The sequence below is a fragment of the Bos indicus x Bos taurus genome, chromosome 14, assembly GCF_003369695.1.
Source record: "Bos indicus x Bos taurus breed Angus x Brahman F1 hybrid chromosome 14, Bos_hybrid_MaternalHap_v2.0, whole genome shotgun sequence".
In the NCBI taxonomy this organism is placed as follows: domain Eukaryota; kingdom Metazoa; phylum Chordata; class Mammalia; order Artiodactyla; family Bovidae; genus Bos; species Bos indicus x Bos taurus.
This window is the reverse complement of record NC_040089.1, coordinates 62,320,922-62,348,626: the sequence shown is the minus strand read 5'-3', so window position 1 is coordinate 62,348,626 and position 27,705 is coordinate 62,320,922. Positions and strand designations below refer to the sequence as shown.

Genomic DNA, 27,705 nt, shown 5'->3' with positions numbered 1-27,705 from the left:
CACCCCTCAATAATGGGCCAGGGCTCCCCAGCTCAGGAGTCCTGAGGTAAGTGAATCCCGAAGACCCTGAACATCCCCTGAAGACCCTGAACATCCATTATGGACAAATGTGGATGGACAGCACAAACCACCAACCAAAGGAAGATGGAAAAAATCACCTATTGTTTCTCGCCTGATTGAGATGAGTTTGTAGAGAAATACAAAGCAATCAAATACAGTAGCACAGTATTTTAGCTCACACACTTCAGAATATCATAGAAAACAATGTTTTTATTGTTTTAATGAAATACTAATGGCTGCTGCTGTGCAAGCTAGGGCCTGTTTCAACCTGGAAAAGGTGGATATGCATATTTCCTTAAAGATCGGTAGTTTCTAGCTTTTTTACTTGTAAACAAAATCAAATTATTTAGAAGCTGAATCTAATCAACAAATTTGCAATTCTCTAAACAATAAACAGGTCATCACCCAAATGAGCAATCTCTCCCCAAAGGGGATGAAAAATGCTAAAAATATAATACAAATTACCTAATGGCCAAAGTTTAAGTCATTAAGCATAGCAACTTGAACTCCTACTAATTTTGACTTCTGTTTTTTAAAAATTGGTCTTATTACTCCTAATTTTCTCCCCACAAAACTTGGTTTTTGTTTTTTTTTTTAAACTTTCCTGTTCTCAACAAACACTAGTTTTCCAACTTAAGTAGCAGCTCTAACAGCAGACTGTACTGTGCACTATGGCTGAAACAGACATTACACAACTACAGGCTACACGGCCCAATCTGATCAACTGTCCTTATTCACACTTCATTCCCCTCACCTGCCTATGTTTCCATTTTCTCCGTATGCCTGGCTTCTTTTCTGTTTTATGATCACTTCTCCCTTGCTCTTACTTCATTATTAAATTACATTTGTGATACACTTATCAAACTTTTGGAGAATTTTGAGCATTACTTTACTAGCGTGTGAGATGAGTGCAACTGTGCGATAGTTTGAGCATTCTTTGGCATTGCTTTTCTTTGGGATTGGAATGAAAACTGACCTTTTCCAGTCCTGTGGCCACTGCTGAGTTTTCCAAATTTGCTAGCAGATTGAGTGTAGCACTTTCACAGCATCATCTTTCAAGATTTGAAATAGCTCAACTGGAATGCCATCACCTCCACTAGCTTTGTTCGTAGTGATGCTTTCCAAGGCCCACTTGACTTTACATTCCAGGATATCTGGCTCTAGGTGAGTGATCATACCATCGTGATTATCTGGGTCGTGAAGATCTTTTTTGTACAGTTCTTCTGTGTATTCTTGCCATCTCTTCTTAATATCTTCTGCTTCTGTGAGGTCCATACCATTTCTGTCCTTTATCGAGCTCATCTTTGCATGAGATGTTCCCTTGGTATCTCTAATTTTCTTGAAGAGATCTCTAGTCTTTCCCATTCTGTTGTTTTCCTCTATTTCTTTGCATTGATTGCTGAGGAAGGCTTTCTTATCTCTCCTTGCTATTCTTTGGAACTCTGCATTCAGATGCTTATATCTTTCCTTTCCTCCTTTGCTTTTCGCGTCTCTTCTTTTCACAGCTATTTGTAAGGCCTCCCCAGACAGCCATTTTGCTTTTTTGCATTTCTTTTCCATGGGGATGGTCTTGATCCCTGTCTCCTGTACAATGTCAAGAACCTCCACCCATAGTTCATCAGGCACTCTGTCTATCAGATCTAGTCCCTTAAATCTATTTCTCACTTCCACTGTATAATCATAAGGGATCTGATTTAGGTCATACCTGAATGGTCTAGTGGTTTTCCCTACTTTCTTCAATTTCAGTCTGAATTTGGCAATAAGGAGTTCACGATCTGAGCCACAGTCAGCTCCCAGTCTTGTTTTTGCTGACTGTATAGAGCTTCTCCATCTCTGGCTGCAAAGAATACAATCAGTCTGGTTTCGGTGTTGACCATCTGGTGATGTCCATGTGTAGAGTTTTCTCTTGTGTTGCTCGAAGAGGGTGTTTGCTATGACCAGTGCATTCTCTTGGCAAAACTCTATTAGCCTTTGCCCTGCTTCATTCTGTACTCCAAGGCCAAATTTGCCTGTTACTCCAGGTGTTTCTTGACTTCCTTCTTCCTGCAAGGAGATCCACCAGTCCATCCTAAAGGAGATCAGTCCTGGGTGTTCATTGGAAGGACTGATGCTGAGGCTGAAACTCCAATACTCTGGCCACCTCATGTGAAGAGCTGACTCATTGGAAAAGACCCTGATGCTGGGAGGGATTGGGGGCAGGAGGAGAAGGGGACGACAGAGGATGAGATGGCTGGGTGACATCACTGACTCGATGCACATGAGTTTGGGTGAATTCTGGGAGTTGGTGATGGACAGAAAGGCCCGGAGTGCCGCGATTCATGGGGTTGTAAAGAGTCGTACACGACTGAGCGACTGAACTGAACTGAACTACCTAACTTTTCACAAACATTTCTTGGTAGCTTCTACATGACAATTTAAATTCCCCACCCAGCTTTCACTTTTAGAACCTTGAAAGCAAAGCATCATGACCAACAAGTTTGATCAACTGTTCCCAACAGTGAAGCTGCTCCAAATATCTTAAGGAGCCAAATATCATGGGACTGTTTCCTCTCAATACCATTCAAAGAAAATTGAGAATAATGTACAACTCTACAATTCAAAACGCTGGTGGGAAATACATTTTATTATTTCCCCTAGACTCTATGAAAACACACCCAGAACAGTAAAGGACATGACTGTAAGTTAACAATACTGACTACCTAAATCAGTTGTTTCCTCATCACCCACCATACAACCTTTATCAAGTTCTTCTTTGGGAAAGAAAAAAGAAAGTGAAGTCGCTCGGTTGTATCCGACTCTTTGCGACCCCATGGACTGTAGCCTACGAGGCTCCTCCATCCATGGGATTTTCCAAGCAAGAGTACTGGAGTGGGTTGCCATTTCCTTCTCCAGGGGATCTTCCCAACCCACGGATCGAATCCAGGTCTCCCGCATTGCAGGCAGGCACTTTACCATCTGAGCTATCAAGGAAGCACTTCTTCTCTGGGAGCTTACTTAAAATAAAGGATGTGTGCATCTCTTAAACTGAAGGTTTGTTTTGTTACAGAGCACAATGGGGAAGTTCTTACGTTCAACTTCAGCAGACTGACTTAGCATGAATTACCCTGCAATTTTTCTCCACCCTTTCACCTTCAGCATTTTATCACTTAGCTCTTATCTTTACAGTCTTATTTCTAACAGTCTTTGTTACTATTGGAGATGCATTTTTTTATTCCCTTGTAAGTCACTTTCAGATTCTTATTGTGAGTAGGTTGGTGTGTGTATACACACACATACATATATATGTATATATAACTACATATAGATATATATATAGTTACAACTTAAATGTAGGCATTCAGCAACATAGAACTAAATTTCTAATCAGAGAAAAGTAAATTTCAAAAATGACCAAGACATGAAAATGGATCCATGTTAATGGAAGTAACTCTTAGTAATCACTCTGGCCTCCTGTGATTCCCCAAAGCCTCTTGTACCTAATTCTATTATAGTATTTAGGCAGAACAATGTTACGCCTTCCTACAAAATTCTCACCCTAACACCTGAACAAAAAGCCTAAAACACAATATATACTTAATCAAGGCTACTCAAGTTACTCATTGGATGACCCTCACTTCTGCCTCCACAGATCTTTTAACATCTCTGTAATTATCAATTATGGTTATTTTTTTTAAAAGATGCTGAAAGTTAATAAGGGGAAAAAAATTCATTGATTTATTTTTTTCTTTCTATCTTTTAATCCCTTTACCCATTTTCCCTACTTCCCATCTCTGGCAACTATCAGTCTGTTCTCTGTTATATAGGATTCCTTTTTTTTTTTTTTTTAAGATTCCACATTTAAGTGCCATTATATGGTATTTGTCTTTCTCTAACTTCATTTAGCAAAATGCCCTCAAAGTCTATCCATTTTGTCAAAAATGACAAGATTTCATTCTTTTTTTATGGCTGAATAATACTCTTGTGTGTGTGTGTATCAACCCACTGATGGACACTTAGGTGGCTTCCATATCTTGACTATCGTAAACAATGTTGCAATGAACATGAGGGTACATGTATTTCCAGTTAAGTGTTTTCATTTTCTTCAGATAATACCCAAAAGTGAAACTGTTAGATCATACAGTGGTTCTATTTTAAGTTCTTAAGGAATCTGTTTTCCATAGTGGCTATACCAATTTCCTACTCCACATTTCACCATTGAAGCAGCTGTATTAGCCTAGAAAATGGTGAAACTTTGAAGAAGTAGCTGTTCCTCTAAATAGGTGACGGCAAAGTCAAGATTATTCCAATTAATTTAACAAAGGAATTTCTCAGGTACCCTAACAAAAGAAGGAAAAATACCATGGACACTAACCAAACTTAGAATTTATAAATACTGAATTAGGTCATTTCTGAAATTAAGCTAGGACAACTCCTTTTTCCTCCTACCACCAAAAAAAAAAGCAAAAAAGAGAGACGATTTGCAAATAGTGTGTGCCGACATCCTATATCTCCCTGCACTCTCCGTCTCCTATCAAGCACCCCGCAAAAACCTTTTCCACTCCTCAGGGACCACCATCTCCAACTACGGAGGACATTTAAATATGGGCCTCCATAGTGCCTATTTCTTCATGCAGAATTTATCCTATGTTCCTGTATGATAATTTTGCACACTGTTCCAAAAGCAAGGTTTTTTTCCCCTTAACAATTCTGCATTCTCTTTCTGACTATAGCATTCAGCCTTACAAATCATCTTAATGGTTTGCTGAAAACCAGGATAATACTTATCAGTTTAGTTAGGCTTATGTTATTTTCTTTCTCTAAACTGAAATTTTTGATGTCTAAATTTCAGTCACAAGCTAATAAAAAGTAGTTCTTATTCAGAAAAAACATTTTAAATTAGGTTTTTCTTTATTGGGAAAAAAAAAAAGTATAGGTAGGGCATACTCTGTTGCACATACTGCTATTTCTCCTTCATTCAACGTCTAAACAAACCATGGAAATATACACTAAGTAAGGCCTATACAGTGTCAAAATTTTATGATGAACTTAGTAACTGCCTCTGAAAACAAGCTGTACTTAAAACCATGCCTATCAGTAAAGGCCAACTAAGACTGGCTAACTCTTAACAAAGTGTACACTGGCCAGGAAAAAGTCCTGCTAAACTCCAACTGCTCAAAACACTTTCAAATACATGCTGAAGAAGACTAGACTAATATAGATGTGCTGGCACTATTAAACAAGATTCAGGAGTCCTCCATTACTTCCTGTCAATATGAAGTAGATGCAGCCCTACTCCATTACTTGCTGTCAATATGAAGTAGATGCAGCCCTAATACGATCAAGGCTCTCGAGAAACAGGAAACAAAGAACAATGTATAAAAACAAGAAAAGAAAAAGCCCAATGGTTTAAGTCACCTTCTACCATATGAAGTAAAAGTAGAAACTGGAACATTTCTGGTTTTATGGAAATAAGTAAGAGAATGCAATTCAGGGAAACTTTGTCAGCTGCCAAAGAAAACAGAATAACCTTTTGCTCACAAAGAGACTGATTAAAATTCATGTTCCTTCTTGCATTCAAGCTTTCCACATGAGCTGAATACAGAGGAAAATTAACCACATCAAGATTCACAATAACTATTAAAAAATAAACAAATTCAGAAAGTTAAATAATATTTTCCCTTTAATATTCCAAAGTCAACTTCAAAGAAAGAAAAGAAATGCACATCAGAACGTCCTTATCTGCTACAGATAACCAAGTTCTTATCTTCTTTTACTTCTACTTAAAAGAATCTCTCATCCAACTGGATCTGGAAATAAACAGGCACTCCAAGAAATACATGGACAGCATATGGCCTCCTACAGGAACCTGCGAAAATGAACCACCTGCCTCTTAAGACAGTGAAACCTACACACCATCATCAGGATGTGTCCTTGCAGCAGTGATGGAGTTTTAAAGGTTCACACCACTTAAGTCCTGGCTGCTATCTAGAAGCCCGCCATGTACCACTCCTCAGGATGCAGAGCATCACTCCCTCAGTTTCTTCCTGTCCAGCCTGCTTTGTCTCCCAAAGTTTTTAGAGCAAAGAGCCTGTCAGAATTCGCTGACATCAATCAGGAAAGCTACCTAATCAAAGAAACACAGATTCCTAATCTTGCCCTCATATGCATGTCTGTATCAATGAAACCTGCTCTGCAGACACTGGGTCCATTCGACAGCACAAAACAAATTTCTATCAAGAAATATACCATCAGTTACTGGTGCGAGTATCACTAGAAAAGAAATCCTGAAACAGAATGCTTATGTCTTATCTGAAACTGCCATCCCGATGCCTCTGATTTACTTCATTAAGTAGAAAAAAGAAATAGCACCACTGAACACATCTCGTTAAAATGATTCCTGCAGTGTCAAATCAAGATTATTTATATTTTAAAAGAAACAAAAACATCACTTTATGTCTGCATTTTAAATGACAGTACAAAAACCTGAAATAAAACAGAAACCTTTTTGGGGGGGTGTTGGGGGTGGTAACGTGTGTGCCAGGAATCCATTTAAAATGGAAGAGATGGGGATTTTTTCAAATACCTTATCAGGCCACCACTGCAAATCTTCTCCAAGAGACACGGGACTTTGAACAGGCGTATTCTTCTTATCCAAGTTTGGCTCTCCTTCCTTGCTGGTAGAGCCCCTTTCATTATCAAATGAGGCTCCATCAAGCCACCTTCGCTCACGTAAACGTAAAACGGATTCACGTTCACGCAACAGCTCAGAGTCTCTCTCTAAGGGAAGAAGGAGAACTGGTATGCAATTGGGTCACACCAGTGGGATAAAAGTAAGCCACTCTCTAGTAAAGACCCTTCAGGATGCAACTAACAGCAGTTTATCCACCCACAAGAATTTAATGTAACTATATATCTAATAAGCCTGACATGCAACATTCAAAACATTTAACTCTTTCAAGTGAATGTATGAAAATTGTACACTAGTTCTTTAAGCATTTTTCTGAATATGTGCTTTTAGAGCAGAATTGCCTCAAACTGGATTCTGGACATTTTACATGGAGTTTTAAATTTCTAGTTTTCATTAAAAATGCTTACCACAATTTTTTAAATTTATCTATTAGAAACTATTCATAAATTAAAATTTTGACATGTTAGATACATAAACAAAAAAAAAGTATTTGTTAGAGATTCTACACATGGGGGGGAAAAAACTTTAAAAGGGCAAAATAAAAATCCATTAACTGTAAAATTTTTGATAATCTTTGTTTAGAGTAATTTTACAGACTAGATTTTTGTGATTTATCTTATCTTTTGTGATAAGATAAAAAGTCTTATTTAAAAAATTTTGAGAAATCAGAAATTTTTTTCTATTTTAAGAATCTTTATAGAAAGACTATTTTATAAAAACGCTACCACTGAAACTGGCTTACAAACTTTTTAAAACAAATTTTCAGGTTGCTCACACATTACTGTTTTAACTAGGCAATTAAACTTTCGAAGACTTGGATATTAAGGATTAAAAACAAGTTGAACCATATAAAACTGCCATCCATGCAGGTCAAACATGGTCAAGTACCACCAATTTCATATGGTTCAGACTGAAAGAGATGCCCACATAGAATGACCTAAGGAAAAGCAAAAGGAAGAAATTTAGAAGGAGCTATTTGTTAAATACTGAATATTTGAAATGTAATTCTTGATGCATTTAAGGCAGTAAAATATTCACTTATTTTTAAAGAATTTGTAAGCTATTACGTAACAGTTTCAGTATACTAAAAGATCATTTTAAGACTGTTGTTTTAAAACTGCTTCCAAATAGTAGGCATTTGCAGTACAGTCTTAATGTAAAATGGCATCTTTTCCAGTTTACTAATGATAAGTATATAATACAGCTGATTCCTTCCTGTTATTTGAATCAAGGAGTTTTACTTTCTGAAAAGTAAATATACTGACTTTAAAAAGTTAAAATATCAGTTAAATATATGTCAACATATACAGAGAAAGGCTTCTGTTTGTACGATTTCAAAATCTTTCTAAATTCTACTATAAACTAAAGCTTTTCAAGATTTTAACTTCTGAAAATACTATTTTAATAAGCTAAGTATTTATATGTATTTATTATGGATCAATCTCATTCCAAAAGTTTTTTTTGGATTTAAAATGAAGAAGATAGTCACCTTATTTTAATCAAATAAACTAGAGAGACTTATTTTATGAATGCTGCATGTCATTGTTAAGTAGAATTCTGCTTTTAGTTCAGAATCCATATTCCTAAATTCAAAAATATAGTTAGATAAAATATAATCCTTTATATGTGTTCTATAATGCATTAATAGATAAAATCATCTATAAAGTTCTACTGTGGCTCTTCAAAAATCAAAAATAATTATTTTAATGCCAAAGCTTCCAAGAACACTAATAAATAATGATTTCATCTAGTGTAATATTAAAAGTTCAAATACAAAGAATTCTACCACTAGCTCTCCAGTCAGCCAATAATCACCAAGAAATAAATGCACAATTACCTCGAGATGAGCCTAGCCTGGAAAGTGACGACCGACGAAATGAAGGGTAACCAAAATAGCTAATGTCTTCAGAAAACATGGCATCTGCATCGATAATGACACTTGGGTGGGCAGAATGAATGTCAGCATCAAGAAGAGACATAAGATCCTCTATAAAGTGAAACAAATATAAATGAAACAGGTACAGAGAAAAAAATCTGTAGACCACCAAAAAATCCCTTAAAGTTAAAACATTAAAATCAGAAGCTGACTACTGACATAACCTGAGAAGAGAAGCAGTAACTACCTAAGAAATACAGTTAACATCATTAACACAGAGTTTAAGAACATCAACTGCATGATTATTGCTTGGGCTACATCCTAAATAATCACAAGAAAAAAGGATCATTATTTAAGATTCTTGTAACATCACAGAGATGATACAGTCAAAATCTAAATGCAGTTCAGTTATTACATATTCAGTAATAATAACAGCATCAGAACAACATTCCAGAGGCATCTGTCAGTCAGCAATAAAGCTATGCATATACATCCATGCCTTTATTAGGACGAAACACAAGTCCACTGAGCAGAAATATGTCCCTATTTTCCCTTAAAAAAGATTTTACAATCAAACACTATAGGGAGAAATATCTACCACCTTAGAAAGAACAGTCAGAAAACCCACTGCACTTTCATTTCATTCCCGTCAAAAAAAAAAAACAAACAAAACACCTCTCCCTAGATAAGAGAACCATGATGGTGATCCACCAACCTCCAGGCAAATAAGATTCACTAGCTGTATCATCACCATCATCTCCATCTTCATCATCCCGGCTAAGTAAATTATTTACAGCAAGGTTTACATCAAGATTTGTGCGCTGAAGTTCTCGAATAATGACACTTCTGGATTTGCCTTGTAAAACAACTTGGGCCTGAAATAAAAAATAAGGAGTGCTATGTTAATTTTCTTTTTTGTAACTTTTTTAAAAATCAAAATGAGTTTTCTAGGATCAAAACAGAAAAGCAGTATTTCACAACTCATGATATAAATCATGGCTACAGCCCACTATATTTGGGTTTCCCTTGTGACCCAGCTGGGCTTCCCTGGTGGCTCAGAGGGTAAAGCGTCTGCCTGCAATGTCGGGAGACCCGGGTTTGATTCCTGGGTTGGGAAGATCCCCTGGAGAAGGGAATGGCAACCTACTCCAGTACCCTTGCCTGGAAAATACCAGGGACAGAGAAGCCTGGTAGGGTTACTCGCAAAGAGTCGGACACGACTGAGCAACCTCACTTTCTTTCTTTTCTTGTGGCTCAGCTGGTAAAGAATGCACCTGCAAAGCAGGAGACCTGGGTTCGATCCCTGGGATGGGAAGATGCCCCAGAAAAGGGACCCGCTACCATAAACCATGGCTACAGCCCACTATGTTTAGTTAAACCTCACCCTGTCCTGCTCTTATGTTAAGTGTTCCACAGGATCCATACCTGTGAAATCAGCTCCTCTGGAATCACAGATGCTGGGATAACTGGCTGGGGCTGGCTGCCCAGAAGCCCAGATCCTCGATCCCGTCCCGTTCGAATAACTCGAGTCTGTCGGCGAGAATCTCGCGCTCCAGCTGATGACCTACCAGAGGATCCTCCTCCACTTCCACCCACTCCAGAACTCCAGCGACTTCTAAATTATTGGAGAATTTATAGAATTAGCATTTTAAATAATCATTCAGCAAGATTCCTCCAGGTCTCATTTTCATTCTCTTAGGACAAGCTAAAAGCTATTTTTCTAACTGACATGGTATGTTACAGTGGTATTCTGACAGAACAAGATAATAGAACTGAGCTTTAAAATAACAGTTCTAATTTTTTTAATGCTTAAATATAACTTCACTTTTAAAAGATAAATACCACGCATCTGCTTTTTTAAAGAACCACATACCTAGCATTTCTAGATACGACTCTAAAATGAGTTATAATACATTTCCTCTTTGCACGAACGACCTATCGGACATAACTACCAACAGTCTGTAATGCAAAAAGTAAAATTCAAAGCTTAAATTTTAAAGACACAAATAAATGGAAAGACACCTGTATCCATGGCTTGGAAGATTTAAAATTGTTAAGATGTCCAGACTGCTTAAAGTAATCTACAGATTCATCACAATCCCTAGCAAAATCCCAGTGGATTTTATGCCTCAAAGGACATAATCAAGAGTGAGGAAGCAACGTACAGAATGGAAGAAAATATCTGTAAATCATGTATCTAATAAGAGGTTAATATCCAGAATATATAAAGAGCTCTTACACTCAACAACAACAAAAATCAAATAACCTGACTTAAAAAATGGGCCAAGAACGTGAATAGACATTTCTCCAAACATAATACACAAATGGCCAAATAAGCATAAGTTCAGCATCACTAACCCTGAGAGAAATGCAAATCAAAACTATAACATATCACCTCACACACATTAGAATGGCTACCATGAGAAAAAAAAAAGAAAACTACAAGTGTTAGCAAGAATGTACAGAAACTGGAACCCTCATGCACTGTTGCTAAGACTATAGAATGGTGCAATGCTATGAAAACAGTACAAAGTTTCTTAAAAAATTAAAAACAGAGCCATCATGTATGACTCAGCAGTTGCATTTCTAGGTATATATCCAAAAGAATTGAAAACAGAGTCTCAAAGAGATATCTATATACCCATGTTCAAAGCAGCACTATTCATAAGAGCCAACAGGTACAAGCAACCTAATATCCAATGAAAAATGAATGGTTAAACAAAATGTGGGATATACATATACTGTAATATTATTCAGCATTAAAATGGAAGGAAATCCTGACACATGCTACAACACAGATAAACTCTGAAGATATTAGGCCAAGAGAAATTAAGCCAATCACAAAAACACAAATGATATCCAAAGTAGTCAAATTCATAGAAACAGAAAGTAGAATGGTGGCTGCCAGATGTTAGGGAGAGGGATAGAGGGAGCTGTTTAATGGAGATAACGTTTCATTTTTACAAGATGAAAAAGTTATGGAGACTTCCTTCACAACAATATGACTATATTCAATACTAACTGAGGTGTGCAGTTATAATTGTAAAGACGATACGGCCAATTTGCAATCTCTGTTACACAAAACCTCAACTGAGGTTAGTTGAAAGACAAAGGTCAAAATATCTCTGGCTTCCCCATTCATTAACCTGACTGTTACCATGGAAAATACCACATTTTCCTACCCACACCCACAGTGCAGGATTTCTTCTGTTGGAATCCAAACAACCTACTAGACTTCCTACCTCAACCAACGCTAAACATTCCTCTATCCAGCTTGCTGTCCAGAGAAAGAGCAAGGCGTTTGACTAAGTATACATTAACAGAGGTTTATCAGTGGTTTCAAAAGAAAAGTATTGGAATCCTCTCTTTGTCTATGATTACAGTGAGCTCTGTCTCTCTCTCTCTCTCTCTCTCTCTCTCTCTCTCTCGCGCGCGCGCGCGCGCGCGCACACGCTATATATATATATACACACACACATATATAGTGAGATATACATATTTTTAATATTAACCTCAAAAATAATGTAAAAACCAGTTTCTACTATCCACACCTCACTCATCAAATTAATCCTACAATTTGACCCATTATATAATACTCAAGATACACAAAGTGACTCCAATCAACTGGGAAAATCACGCATAGTATGGAATTAATCCACAGTTTGCAATCTTAATACCCATGGGATAACAATCTTAATACCCATGGGATAAGTCCTATCCATATACTTGGCTAGTTTAAAAAACTATACAGCATCAAAAACAAGAAAAGTCTGAGAAACTGTCATAATCAAGAAAAGCCTAAAGAGAAATCACAACTAAATCTACTGTGGTATCCTGGATGGGATCCTGGAACAGCAAGAGGACACTAAGAAAAAAATGAGGGAATGTGAACAACCTACAGCCTTCAGCTGATGATAATTTACCAACATACATTAATTATAAAAAGTGTACCAGGCTTATGTTACATGTTAATAGTGAAAACTGGGCATGAAGCATACAAGAATTCTCAGTACTACCTCTGTAATTTTTCTGTAATCTAAAACTGTACAAAAATATGAAGCTTATTTAAAAGAACATATACAAATACACAAGCATACAAACACACACACTAGATAGGTATGTGTGTGCCTGTGCATATGTGCACATTTATTTCCACGGAAATATCAACTAGTTTCAACACTTAAGTCAGAAGATTTCCCATTAAAAAAAACAAGTTTGCAGCTTTTCTTAAGATTAAAGGGCGGGGGGTAGGAGAGAAATGGAGGTTTACATTTGGTAACAATGGCCCTGTAGACTTCTATGGTAACATCAGCTGTTTAGCTGCCTCCTTTAAAAATGGGTGATAACAAACAATGGATGAAGAGACTTTAGAAACTAATATTTCCATTTTAAACATTCTTTAAACACACACTCTCTTTCTCCAAAGTTGGTGTTCTTCCCCTTCAAAGTTGGTGTTCTTGCCCAACTGAAATGCGCTTAACAAAAATATCCTGGAGATTTTTAAAATATCTCCCAGGATAAATTTGAGTAATTATGAAAGAGAAAAAAAACGCAGCTAGAAAGCCTTAGCACACTGCCAATTAGCAAAAGCCCCAAGGGAAAAACATTAAAAGTCCTAGAAACATTGACTGTTATTTATTCCTAAGAATGCTCAGTCATAATACATGATCAATTCTCAATTACCCACACTGACAGCAAAGAAAAACAGTATTAATTATGCCAAAATCTTTCAAATGCAGTTCTCAGAGACCACCTGATTCACAACTCCTCTATGAACCCAAAGGGAACAAGCCAGGACTCTGAAGGAAGAGGCTGGGGACCAAGGTCTGTGGGGACAGTCTTTCAGATATGACTGCACCTGTATGTCCTAGGTTCTCTAATAAATAGCAAGCTTCTTTAAAGTTTACTATAATCAACATAGGAATGTGAGGAGGGGGGAACAACACAACTCAGAGAAAGAAAATTTATTATGACAGATAACATTTTTGACTTTAAAATTTCTTAATTTAGAGAATACTGGTTACAATTTCTCCATCAACAAACTGAGAAAAATTTTCATACAGGCCAAGAGAAACAATCAGCCTTTAAGTGCTTACATTTTGTGGACATCTGCAAGACCAAATAAAGGTAAACATATGGCTTAGTCAGGGGGAACACTGTGACGTTTTTCAGAATTGCGATCATGAACCCAATGCGAAAACACAGACTCTGTTGGGGTGGGGCAGGTTTATAAAAACATGATTCAAAAAAGGAATACAATCAAGCATAAGTAAGAGGAACACAAAAACTAATGATTCTCCCCGCTTTCCAAAGTCTTAAAATTAGCCTTAACCTTCTTTTGGAGCAGCTCTACTAAGGTTTTTATTCAAGCTCAAATGTACTCCTTTATTATCATCTTTGTTGTGTATTTTATTACCAAAGACATAAAATTCCACTACTCTCTTCCAGTCATCTTGTCATGTAGTCTATTATAACTGGTTATATCCAAGCTTTATTTATAAAGAGAAGAGGATTTAAATAGGATAATTTAAGCAACAGAAACAGCAATGGATTATAAACCATAAAATAAAACAAATATCCATGAGACCATAATAACATAAATAACTCAGCAGTAACAGAATAGAATAAATAAGAAAGAAATGGGGGAGGAGGAAAAGTTCTTCCTTACAGTCAAATTTCAATTAATGAGTGTAAAAGAAATAATAAAAACATATTTTAAAAAGCACTACTTGGCCAACACCACAGTAATGAAGGAAGAAATTATCAATGGATGCTAAAGTTAATGAGCAAAAATATGATAGAAAATGGACTATTTACATAGTCAGGAAGCATCCAGCTGAGCCACCAGGGAAGCCCATCTCCCCACAAAATACATTACAAAGGGGGCACTATTAATAGTAACTTTAAAGGGGGAAATATTAATAGTAACTTTATACTTGAGAAGCTTGGCAAACATCACTTTAACTAAGTGGTCAGGGATAACCATCACAGTAATGAGACAGGTCAATATCATGTGCCTCCACATATGATGCAATGAGGTCACATCATCACTTCTGTGGTATTCTTGCCAAAAATGCATCATCTGTAATCCCAATCAAAATCCCACCACGTTTTTTGTATCAACAAACTGATTCTAAAATGTATAGGGAAAGGCAAAAGATCTAAAGAGCCAGCACAATACAGAAGAACAAAGTTCTTTTGACTGACTGGACCCTGACCAACTTTCAAAGACTGACTATAAAGCAACAGTAATCAAGACAGTGTGCTACTGGAGAAAAAACAAATAGATCAATTGTACGGAATAAAGAGCCCAGAAACAGACCCCTATAAATACATAAATACTGATATTTGACAAAGGAGCAAAGGCAATACAAAGAAGCAATTCAATCATTGCAAATGATTCAATCATTGCTAGAATAACTGGACATCCACATGGAAAAAAGACACAGACCTTCACAAAAATTAAAACGGATCACAGACTTGAATGTAAAATGCAAAACTATAAAACTCCAAGAAGATAGCAGAAAAGAAATCTAGACAATCTTGGATTTGGCAGTGACTTTTTAGCTATGACACCAAAGGCACAATGAAATAAATAACTGATAAGCTAGCCTTCATTAAAGTCAAAAACTTTGGCTCTGTAAATGATGCTTGTCAAGATAATGAAAGACAACTTACAGACTGGGACAAAATAACTGCAAAAGACATTATCTGATTAAAAAATGGTTATCCAAAATATATCAACAATCTGATGGAAAAATGAGCCAAAGACCTTAAAAGAAACCTCACCAGAGAAGAGCTACATTGGGCAAATAAGCATACGAAAAGGTGCTTCATATATCATCAAGCAAATGTGTATTTAAAAAAAAAACAAGCCACCACTACATGCCTATTAGAATGACCAAAATCTAGAACACAAAATTCAGCAGTTGTGCTCCTTGGCATTTAATCCAAAGGAGCAGAAAACCTACATCCACACAAAAATCAGCACACAGCTTTACTCATAACTGCCAAAGTTTGGAAGCAACCAAGATGTCCTTTAGTAGCTGAATATGTAAATCAACTGTGGTACATCTATACAATGAAATACTGCTGCTGCTGCTGCTAAGTCGCTTCAGTCGTGTCTGACTCTTTGCGACCCCATAGACGGCAGCCCATCAGGCTCCCCCGTCCCTGGGATTCTCCAGGCAAGAACACTGGAGTGGGTTGCCATTTCCTTCTCCAGTGCGTCAAAGTGAAAAGTGAAAGTGAAGTCGCTCAGTCATGTCCGACCCCCCGCCACCCCATGGACTGCAGCCCTCCAGGCTCCTCCATCCATGGGATTCTCCAGGCAAGAGTACTGGAGTGGGGTGCCATTGCATTCTCCGAATGAAATACTATTCAGCACTAAAAAGAAACGAGCTATCAAGCCATGAAAAGACATGGAGGAACCTTAAATGCATACTACTCTAAGTGAAAGAAGCCAATCTGGAAAGGCTAAATATTGAATGATTGCAACTATATGACATTCTAGAAAAGACAAAACTATGGAGATGGTAAAAAGATCAGTGGATTCTTAGGACAGTGAAACTACTCTAAATGATGCTATAATCAAAGATGCATGTCATTATAAACTTATCCAAACCCAGAGAAGGTCAAACACCCAGAGTGAACTCTCATGTAAACTATGGTCTGTGGATGATGATGTGCGGGTGTAGGTTCATCAACTGTAACAAATGGACCACTCTGGTGGGGAGTACTGATAACAAGGGAGGTTATACATGTGGTCAGGGGGAATATGAAAATCCCTGTACAGTCAGTACCTTCTCATTTTTGCTATGAACTCGAAAACTGCTCTTAAAATATAAAGACTTAAAAAAAAAAGGCATCACCTGGGTTTAATCATGAGGAAATAAGAGACAAAATCAAACATTCTACAAAATAACCAGTTTTCAAACTCATCTAGATCTGGAAAGATTGAGAAACTGTCCCAGATTGGAGGAAACTACAGAAACATGACAACAAATGCAACACAGGGTCCTGGACTGAATCCTAGAGCAGAGAAATGGTACTCGTGGGACAGGTGATGAAATCCGAATAAACTCTACAGATTAAGCACTGATCACTGTTAATTTCCTGGTGTTGATAACTGTACTATGATTATGTAAAATGTTAACATTTGGGGAAGCTGGGTGAAATTTTGCAATTTTTAAAAGTCAAATAATTTTCAAATGAAAAGTTAAATTTAGAAATAAAGAGCACAGCATTAGGAACAAATGCCCCTATGTAAATGAATAAACTAAAGCAGGGATCAGCAAACTGTAAAGTGTAGAAAAGTAAACCATTTATTTAGGTTTTGCAGGCTCACCAGTCTTTTGTCATGACAACTCATCTCTGCCATTTTAGCACACAAGCAACCACAGAGAAAGTATCAAGTATAGTTGTCTCAATGAAAATAGGAGGCAGTCAGGACAGATTTAGCCTGTAGGCTATAATGTGACAACCCCTCAACTAAAAAAAGAACTAAATTTTAATCTTTAAACAGGTAAAGTTTGATGTAGTATGATATGTAAGAGCATGCTTTCTTAAATAAAATCAAACATTTGCAAGTTTATCAGATAAAATGGGATCTCAACTTTTAAATCTAACTTTACCAAGAGAGTCAAAATGTTTAAAACCATCTTCCTCTCCTTAATTATATTTTGAAACAGTTTAAATTGCTTCTATTTCTCTGCTTAGCTTTTGAATACATATGCTAACATCATTGCTTTGGCATTATCTAACCACTAAATGGGTAATTTCAGAAGATCTAGCTATTCATAAATCAAGGTATAAAATGAATAAAACCATCTGGCTTGGAATCTGTATATGATTCTTTTAGTTCAACGGCATACCAGCTTTAGAGAATATGGACTTAAGAGTATCTAGTGTAAAAAGTAAAAATTTTACAAATAATTTTAAAAGTAAAAATTTTACAAATAATTTTAAAAGTAAAAATAAGGTACAAACTTTCAGTTATAAAATAAATGTCACAGAGATAAAATGTACAGCAAGGTACTGTACATTTGAAAGCTGATAAGAGAGGAGATCTCTAAAGTCCTCATCACAAGAAAAAAATCTGTAACCAGATTTGGTGATGGGTGTTAACTGACTGTTTCATTTCACATTACAGTTGACCCTTGAACAGCAGAGACTTTAACTGTGTGGCTTCCCTTATATAATAATTTTTTTTCAATAAATATACTGGAATTTTTTTGGGGGGGGGACTAACAGGAATTTAAAAAACTCAGATGAACCATGAAGCCTAGAAAAACTCCAAAAAAATTAAGAAAAAGTTATGTCATGAATGCATAAAATATTTGTAGATAGTAGCCTATGCTTACATAGGCATAAGGTGAATGATATTTAATATAAAACTAATACTGTTAGTTTTCTTACTGTTGGCTGCTCAATGACAGTTTTCTTACTGTGTTACAACTTTGCTTTCGTAGAATTACATTACCATACAGTATGCTTCTCTTTCTCTTAATTGGAGAAACTGTGTTTCTATCATCACAGGTAAGTAGTTTCTTTTAAATGAACAACGTTTCTAATATCATATGATAAATATGACTGTAATACTACATGCCATAAAGTTTTTATAACCATTCATTCATTAGTGTTTAGGTTAGGCTACCATGAAGTAATCATATTGCTGCTTCTTCACTATCAATGCATCAATCACTGTATCTATAAATACAATAAATATGAATCTCCCTTTCACATTATCTTTTCATTTTTGATGTCTAGTGTAAGTAATACGTATACCATCTAGAGTTTTGTATCATATAGGAAAATACTGACATAGGTAATGACAGACAATTCATTTTGCAAATAGATGGTACAAACTTACAGTATTGATAAGAACAGTACTGTAAATGTATTTTCTTCTCAATGTTTTATTTTTTCCTATCTTACATTATTATAAGAATACGGAATATAAAACATATAACATACAAAATACGTATTAATGAACTGTTTATGCTAATCCTAAGGCTGCCAGTCAACAAGAGACTATTTGCTGTTAAGTTTTGAAGGAGTCAGAAGTTACAAGTGGGTTTTTGACTGTACAGGATCAAAAATGTGCCCTAAATCCCACATTGTTCAAGGGCCATAAACATTTGTATACATGTATACACAAATATTGAACTGTTATGTTGTGCACCTGCAACTGTTATATGTCAAGTATACCACAATAATTTCTTTAAAGTAAAAAAGATTTCATTAAAGGCAGTAAAATTTAGTTATGTAATAGTTTGAAGCCTCACTAAATTTACTCAGAAAGAACTACCAGATTTGGCTACTAGAAAGAAATGTTAGAATTTTTTTTACCTAAGAATTAATCAAAAATAAGACCAAAGATAATATAACTGAAATTTAAAAAATAACAAAGATGAATGACATAAATGCATATAGCCACTATACATTTTTAAAAGATGAAAAATCTAGGCTAACAGTAATTAGCCTATGTAGGCTTTTTTAAGTCATGGTGGCTCATTCTAAGCAACAGGACACCCTGCCCAGAGTTCCCTGGCTTCGTCACTAGGTAACACTGAGATGACCACTCGCAGTGACAGCACTCACAGACCAGTGGATGCATCATCAGGCCACAACTTACCCCAGGGTGTTGCCAGCCAGCCTGCCCAGAGTCTCAGAACCTGAGAGAAACCACGGGGAGTCGCTTGTCCTACCAGGTCTCGATGTCCTCCCTGCCCCAGAGCTGCTATTCAACTTTGACCTGGGAAAAAAACAAGAGGTAGAAAAATCACGGAAAAGTCCCCAAATGCCTAGGAATTCCAGGCTTCACTACATAAAATATCAGCTTAACAATTCTGATAACTCTCATTGAGATGGACACTTCAGAACAAAGAGCAAATCTAACAACTTGTAACCTGGTAACAATCCAGCTCCTGTCTGAACCTTTTTCATGGTTTAGCTGCAAACAAACTGTTCCTCAGATTTTTAAAAGTAATCATACTTTCTTCAGAAGCAGTCAACTGAAAGTCATCATGCATTATCTAGCAATGTTTTTTACATGTCATACTTTATAAAGACCAAAACTTTAAAGACTTCAAAAATTTCAAATTGAGTTACCTGATTTGGGAATATTAAGGGGGAAAAAAAATGATCTGAAAAGGCAGTTCACTCAAAGAGCAGATCTGACTTGGAACCTACCAAATACATATCATACTTCTGGTAACCTATTCTGTTAAGGGATCATTGATTCCTCTGCTACTGTTAATGTGAATATTTTAGCTATAAATCACTGTTTGCATAAAAATTAAAATCAAACTATAAAGTAACCACTGCATTCTATTTTAAGCACCTGGTTTTCTACAATGCTTTTTAACTTGACGGTTCCCCAAACCAAAACACAGATGGAATATTATACCTTTAAGAATTAAATTATTAATTAAACATAAAGGACATAATGACTTACCCATCATTATTGTCAGGTTTACCCAATTCCAATCGGTCTGGCTGTACTGAAAAACCAATCCTGCAAACTCTACCATCCTAGAAGCAAAGAAAATAGAACTTTCCCAAGTAAAAATGTGCATTAAAACTTGAGTTTATTCAACAAACAGATTACGTACCTATCACTGTCAATTCAAAAAGCCAAAAAATAAGCTCCCTTCCAGAAGGCACTCATAATGAAGCCAGGGAAGTATATTTTATATGCGTTACCATGAAACCAGTGAAGATAATGTAAAATATCTCAATCTAACAGAATTCAGAGTAAGAAAATAACTGGATATCAGGAACTTCATTCTCTTACTAACTAGTTTCAAGCTCTAGTAAATCATTTACACTTTCTCTGGGCCAGAGAATTTATACAATAAGAAAACAGAACTGGGTGAGCTCTGAAATAATTATCGTAAGAAACTGCTCTTTTCTTCATTTCTTCCAAAAGGAAGACACATGACGATGCACAGTTGTATTTTAACACTCATTTTCACTTCCCTACCTTAAGAGTAAACAATTTACCTCAAGAAGGAAGGCAGCGTGATTTGGTCCCACCACACACTGTTTAATAGTAGCCTGCTCCAATACATTCAAAGGGGGATGGCTGAGGAATAAAGAAAAATATGCAAGCAAAGTTATTATTTTTTCCTCCAAAGTCATAGTATTTACTAGAAACTTTTATTACATGGTATACACATACACTCACACATCATATGTATGTGTGAGTGTGTCTGTATATATAATGAACATATATATACGTGTGTGTATATATATATATATATATATAATGAAAATAATAACACCCTATCATTACAATGAAAAGACCCAACGAAATAAATAAGAAAATTATTTTTTAAATGGCAAATACACCCTTGAGGGTTTTTTCAATTTCAATTAACAGAAGAACTGCTGGCAAAACTCATTTTTAAAAAACTAATATTTATATATTTTAAAGCAATAATTGAAATACATTATCTTATAGCTCTTTGGTATGGCAGAGTTTTTAAAAATTAGTATGAACACAAACTATAATTCAAATGAACTCACTCATAAAAAGCTGAGAGCTAGATTAAAATATTCTTAATAGCTGCTACCTAAACATGAGTACGTTTTCCTAATTTTTATCTTTTAAAAAAAGCTATTCTCCTCAGGAAATGTAAAATATTTTAAAACTCTTACCTGTTTAAATTGTATTTGTTCAGTTTCTCTGAAACTTCTCGTAACCTTTAAAAACAAAACAAAGCATGAATAAACAACACATACAGAGCCTTTGTAAACAAAAGAGCTCTCATCTGGAGATCTCTAACAGTATGTGTGTGCGTTCAGTCATGTCCGACTCTTTTGTGACCCCATAGACCATAGCCCGCCAGGATCCTCTGTCCATGGGATTTCCCAGGCAAGAATACTGGAGTGGGTTGCCATTTCCTTCTCCAGGGGATCTTGCTGCCCCAGGAACTGAACCCACGTCTCTGCATCCCCTGCATTGGCAACTGGATTCTTTACCATTGCACAACCACAAAAAATTTACTAAGGCAAAATGATTTGTATATTATCTTTAAGTTCTGTCTCTAAAAAGGTCATAAGTCAACCCTGCACTTGCTTTACCTCACCACCTCATTTGTAACTTCAATCATCATCTTATTTTACAGAAGAGGAAACAGGCTTCCAGATTTTAACAAACCAGCAGTAGAACTGGCAATTGGATCAATGCTCAATGGAAAGCCAATTTTTCAAACACTGTACTACATACGCTGAAAGAGATTCTTGAAGGTACAGGTATGCCACAAAATGAAACTATTTGGAAAGTACGTAACTGTTAAAGAATTTAAGATAACAAGGCAGAAACAATCCAAAAGCCAAACTGACTTTAAGGTGAGAATAGTCTCAAAAGTTCTGAAAGAAGGGCCGTGTGACACACGATTGTACAAATTAAAACCTTGGTGCCCAGGTTGGTATTCTGGTGGAATTGCAAAAATAAAAAGCAAAACCTTAGTGACCACATCTGTAAAACAAGGGTAACACCTGACATTTTTAAGAGTTATTGAATATGCTTAGAAAAATCTCAAAGGGCTATCTAACAAAGACATTAACTCATGTTATTTATCACCATTTTGCTGTTTCTCTCAAAGAAACTCTTGAGTTAATATAAAGAACTGTAATATTCATTTAAATTAGGTACTTCTGTCAACCTAAGGAAGACATTTTATAATATAAAGATGTAATCAAATGTAGAGATTTTAAGAGTTCAGTTCTATTATCTAAACAAATGCCTGATCTTTGAAAACAGTATTTGTTTTATTATTATTAATAACTGAAAAATAATTTTCAGAAATTCTTTTAAAAATAAACTGAGAATTTTAGAAAACAGGGGAAAAAACAGAACAATAAATCAACAGGAAATTTCATGAAGTTTGCTTTGTAAAGAGTGACAAAAATACATAAAATCAAATTTCAGTCATTCGTACTAACCACAGATCAAAGTGGTATACATACTCAAAATTAAACATACTTAAAGCTAGTTTAGGATTTAAAAGCTACCACAAATCATACAACATATGGGCAAATAAGCTAATTATTCCAATAAGAGATTCTACTAGGTACCAACTGTCCTTCAACTTTATCTGGTAAACTTCTATCCTCTGTTCTTTACAAGGAGCATCTTTGAAACACTAAAATGTGTATAAGCAAATGGTGCTATGCTAAGCCGCTTCAGTCATTTCCGACTCTTTGCAACCCTATGGACTGGAGCCCCCAGGCTCCTCTGTCCATAGGATTCTCCAGGCAAGAATACTGGAGTGGGCTGCCATGCCCTCCTCTAAGTATAAGCAAATGTCCAACACTAAATCATATTCCTATGCAAAAACAGGGCTTCCCAGGCAGCACCTGGGAACTCGCCTGCCAATGCAGAAGACATGAGATGATGGTTCAGTTCCTGGGTTGGAAAGATCCCCTGGAGAAGGAAATGACAACCACTCCAATATTCTTGCCATCCTCTGTTCCATGGACAGAGGAACGTGGTGGGCTATAGCCCATGGGGTAGCAAAGAGTTGGACACGACTGAGCACCCCACTCCAGTACTCTTGCGTGGAAAATCTCATCGACCGAGGAGCCTGGAAGGCTGCAGTCCATGGGGTCGCTAAGAGTCGGACACGACTGAGCGACTCCACTTTCACTTTTCACTTTCATGCACTGGAGAAGGAAATGGCAACCCACTCCAGTATTCTTGCCTGGAGAATCCCAGGGACGGGGGAGACTGGTGGGTTGCCGTCTATGGGGTCGCACAGAGTCGGACACGACTGAAGTGACTTAGCAGCAGCAGCAGGGCGACTAACACTTTCAAGCAAAAGTAACTTTCGAATGATGTCATACTTAATTTTCACTCCAAAACAGCATCTGATCATCTCTGATTTGGCTCTCAATAAAATAATTTTTGTTTTTCTAGTCTTTCATTAACAAAAAATGTTTTCTTCAGTCCTTTGAAGTCAAGCTTTTTTTACCATCTCTCAGTCTGCTCATTTACAATGCACATATCTCTGCTCCAAGACAAGAGAAAACACAGGAAGAGTAATGCACTGTGGAACTCAGGAGCTCTGGAAGAAGGCTGACTAGCAAATGGGGAGAAGAAAATAAACTGGGAGGCCCTGTTCTGGGCAATAACCACAGCCTTGAGAAGACCTGGCAGGGAGGCATGAGTTCTCACTCTCCTCAGCTCACATTTACTCTGAGCCACGTATAAAACTCTTTACCAGACAACAGAGTAGAAAGACTGTGAGATAAGGCCAAGGAAGGCTTTACTTCCCAAAAGCCATAATAGTGACACTGTCAAAAGATACTTGTTCACCAGCATTCAACTAAACCCCTCATTTCCATTCCTTTTTTCTTAGCCCAACACTGGCTCCAGAGTTTTCACAAAGCATAAGGGAGTGAGGGGAGAATAAAATTTGTCGAAGTGTTCTCAAAACTGGACAACTGAGATTAAGAATTAAATGATGCTTTCATGGCTCCAAATACCACTGCAGGTAGTATCTATAAAACTAAAGTAGGGTTTGAGGATATCAAAATGCTAGAAATAAAAAGAAATAAAATAACAATTCAAGAACTCAAAAGCAAATTTCACGTTAGGAAGGGGATAGAAGAAATGGTTACAGACATAAAACTTTCTATTATTAAAAATCATGGTGGACTCCTAACTGTATCTGAAATGTACACCCATTCATACTGGAAATGATACCCACTGCATGACAAGAAATCCAGGCTTTACTCCCAGCTCATCTACCACTACTAGCCCATTAAGTTTTCTGTCTCATCTATGTGAAGCAAGACTAATCAGTCCTCTCTAGTTCTTTTTAGTCTTGAAACTGTTAAGAATGTATGAAATGCAAATATATCAGTGGAAGATATTTATGTTAATGTTTATATTGAAACAGCATTTACTGTCATATTCAATTTCATCTTACCCATCTGAAACTCTCATACAAATTTATTTTAAATAGATACTTAAGAATGCTTTTCTAAATATCAAATTTGTTTAATTTCTTAATTCAATCCCCCAAATTTACAGAAAATATATGCCATTTTTCCAAATTTCAAGATAGTTATTATAACTAAATTGGCCCCATACACCTTTTTCTACATGGATCCCAGATAACAGTAACAAAGAAATCTTCAAAGCAAAAAAACAAAATCAAAGTACTAACTACAAAATAAAGGCTACTTTGTTCCCCTTAACATTATAGAATCCTGGGCAGACATGCAAAACTCAGAATCACTGCAGGCTACTGATCACATTCATTTAAATTTACTAAGTTACTGCATGTTTCCCCAAAATTATCCGGCATTCACCTATATTAAAGGATCCTCCTCCAAAAGCTTACAATGCTTAAAGTTATTAACTGTTTAGTTCAGTTCAGTTCAGTCGCTCAGTCGTGTCTGACTCTGTGACCCCATGAACTGCAGCACGCCAGGCCTTCCTGTCCATCACCAACTCCCGGAGCCTACCCAAACTCATGTCCATTGAGTCAGTGATGCCGTCCAACCATCTCATCCTCTGTCCTCCCATTCTCCTCCTGCCCTCAATCTTTCCCAGCATCAGGGTCTTTTCAAATGATTCAGCTCTTTTCATCAGGTGGCCAAAGTATTGGAGTTTCAGCTTCAACATCAGTCCTTCCAATGAACACCCAGGATTGATCTCCTTTAGGGTGGACTGGTTGGATCTCCTTGCAGTCCAAGGGACTCTCAAGAGTCTTCTCCAACACCACAGTTCAAAAGCATCAATTTTTTGGCACTCAGCTTTGTTTAAAGTCCAACTGTCACATCCATACATAACCATTGGAAAAACCATAGCTTTGACTGGATGGACCTTTGTTGGCAAAGTAATGCCTCTGCTTTTGAATATGCTGTCTAGGTTGGTCATAACTTTCCTTTCAAGGAGTAAGCGTCTTTTAATTTCATGGCTGCAGTCACCATCTGCAGTGATTTTGGAGGCCCCAAAAATCAAGTCTGACACTGTTTCCACTGTTTCCCCATCTATTTGCCATGAAGTGATGGGACCAGATACCATAATCTTAGTTTTCTGAATGTTGAGCTTTAAGCCAACTTTTTCACTCTCCTCTTTCACTTTCATCAAGAGGCTCTTTAGTTCTTCACTTTCTGCCATAAGGGTGATGTCATCTGCATATCTGAGGTTATTGATATTTCTCCTGACAATCTTGATTCCAGCTTGTGCTTCACCCAGCCCAGCATTTCTCATGATATACTCTGCATATAAGTTAAATAAGCAGGGTGACAATATACAGCCTTGACGTACTCCTTTTCCTATTTGGAACCAGTCTGTTGTTCCATGTCCAGTTCTAACTGTTGCTTCCTGACCTGCATACAGGTTTCTCAAGAGGTAGGTCAGGTGGTCTGGTATTCCCATCTCTTGAAGAATTTTCCACAGTTTATTGTGATCCACACAGTCACAGGCTTTGGCATAGTCAATAAAGTAGAAATAAATGTTTTTCTGGAACTCTCTTGCTTTTCCGATGATCCAGCAGATGTTGGCAATTTTGATCTCTGGTTCCTCTGCCTTTTCGAAAACCAAGCTTGAACATCTGGAAGTTCACAGTTCACATATTGCTGAAGCCTGGCTTAGAGAATTTTGAGCATTACTTTACTAGCGTGTGAGATGAGTGCAATTGTGCAGTAGTTTGAGCATTCTTTGGCATTGCCTTTCTTTGGGATTGGAATGAAAACTGACCTTTTCCAGTCCTGTGGCCACTGCTGAGTTTTCCAAATTTGCTGGCATATTGAGAGCAGCACTTTCACACCATCATCTTTCAGGATTTGGAATAGCTTAACTGGAATTCCATCACCTCCACTGGCTTTGTTTATAGTGATGCTTTCTAAGGCCCACTTGACTTCACATTCCAGAATTCGTCTGGCTCTAGGTGAGTGATCACACGATTGTGATTATCTGGGTCGTGAAGATCTTTTTTGTACAGTTCTTCTGTGTATTCTTGCCACCTCTGCTTAATATCTTCTGCTTCTGTTAGGTCCATACCATTTCTGTCATTCACTGAGCCCATCTTTGCATGAAATGTTCCCTTGCTATCTCTATAATTTTCTTAAAGAGATCTCTAGTCTTTCCCATTCTATTGTTTCCTCTATTTCTTTGCATTTCTGTATTTCTTCCCATTGTAATATTAACACAAGTTTTCTGTTTTTAAAAGAAAAAATAAGCCACCCTGGTGGTGGTAGTGTAGTTGCTAAGTCGAGTACACTCTTGCGACCCCATGGACTGTAGCCCACCAGGTTCCCCTGTCCATGGGATTTCCCAGTCAAGAATACTAGAGCAGGTTGCCATTTCCTTCTCCAAGGAATCTTCTGAATCCAGGGATCAAAACCACATTTCCTGCACTGCAGGCAGATTCTTTACTGCTAAGCCACCAGGGAAGCCCACCTTAGAGCTCACCAAATTCCATTTCAGAATAAATCTTTACATGTGATTGTGACGGGAAACAAGAACACAGCATTACATTACAAAATAACCTCATAACTCAGCATTTAATCTCATTTGGAGACAGGCAGGAAAGTCTTTGTGAGGTGGCTATAACACACAATGGATAGGTTAGCAGTATGTTTCTGACAATCCTTAGTACTCCGACACCAAAGATTTATTGTGTATTCCGATTCAATAATCTATTCTATTCCTTCAGATTTATAGACAGATTTACAGATCCACAGGCTGGAAATTTTTCAAGCACCAAGGTAAGGTAACAGCAAACCAATATTAAAAGAGAAATAAGTATAACAGTACCTGCTAGAAGGTAATGTATTTCATAGCTGCCCTTGAAATTCCCTACAAGTTCAGTCTCATCTCCCCCAAATTTAACATTATAATTTCTATGACCCGCAACTGACAGCAGCACTTAATGCAGGGTCTTCAGTTTTATAATTCTCTGCCCTAATACTGAATCCCCTGCCACCTGTTCAATAAGCACATCCCCAAAACAAATGAAACCTGCTAGATTCCTAGTTACATTTCTAAATGTAAAAAATTTAGGTGTGTCTGGACCCCTAAAAGGCTCCAATTCTCCAGCATGTATTTCCCTCAGTCCACCTTCTACAAGATGATGTT

General features: G+C 36.8%; 1 protein-coding gene across 5 annotated transcripts in view; it reads right to left on the bottom strand.

Annotated features, from left to right (window-relative positions):
* The window catches only part of UBR5 (ubiquitin protein ligase E3 component n-recognin 5), a 137,410-nt gene that overhangs the window by 71,643 nt on the left and 38,062 nt on the right, over positions 1-27,705 (bottom strand). For 3 of the 5 annotated variants that reach the window (XM_027561404.1, XM_027561409.1, XM_027561406.1), the window contains exons 2-9: positions 21,267-21,311; positions 20,610-20,691; positions 20,062-20,138; positions 19,240-19,359; positions 10,029-10,218; positions 9,319-9,478; positions 8,565-8,714; positions 6,623-6,834 (exon numbers count right to left, since the gene is read on the bottom strand). In XM_027561404.1, coding sequence (XP_027417205.1) covers positions 6,623-6,834; positions 8,565-8,714; positions 9,319-9,478; positions 10,029-10,218; positions 19,240-19,359; positions 20,062-20,138; positions 20,610-20,691; positions 21,267-21,311 — 1,036 coding nt within the window. The remainder of the gene's footprint in view (positions 1-6,622; positions 6,835-8,564; positions 8,715-9,318; positions 9,479-10,028; positions 10,219-19,239; positions 19,360-20,061; positions 20,139-20,609; positions 20,692-21,266; positions 21,312-27,705) is intronic. The other 2 variants (XM_027561407.1, XM_027561408.1) reach the window with 1 other exon arrangement.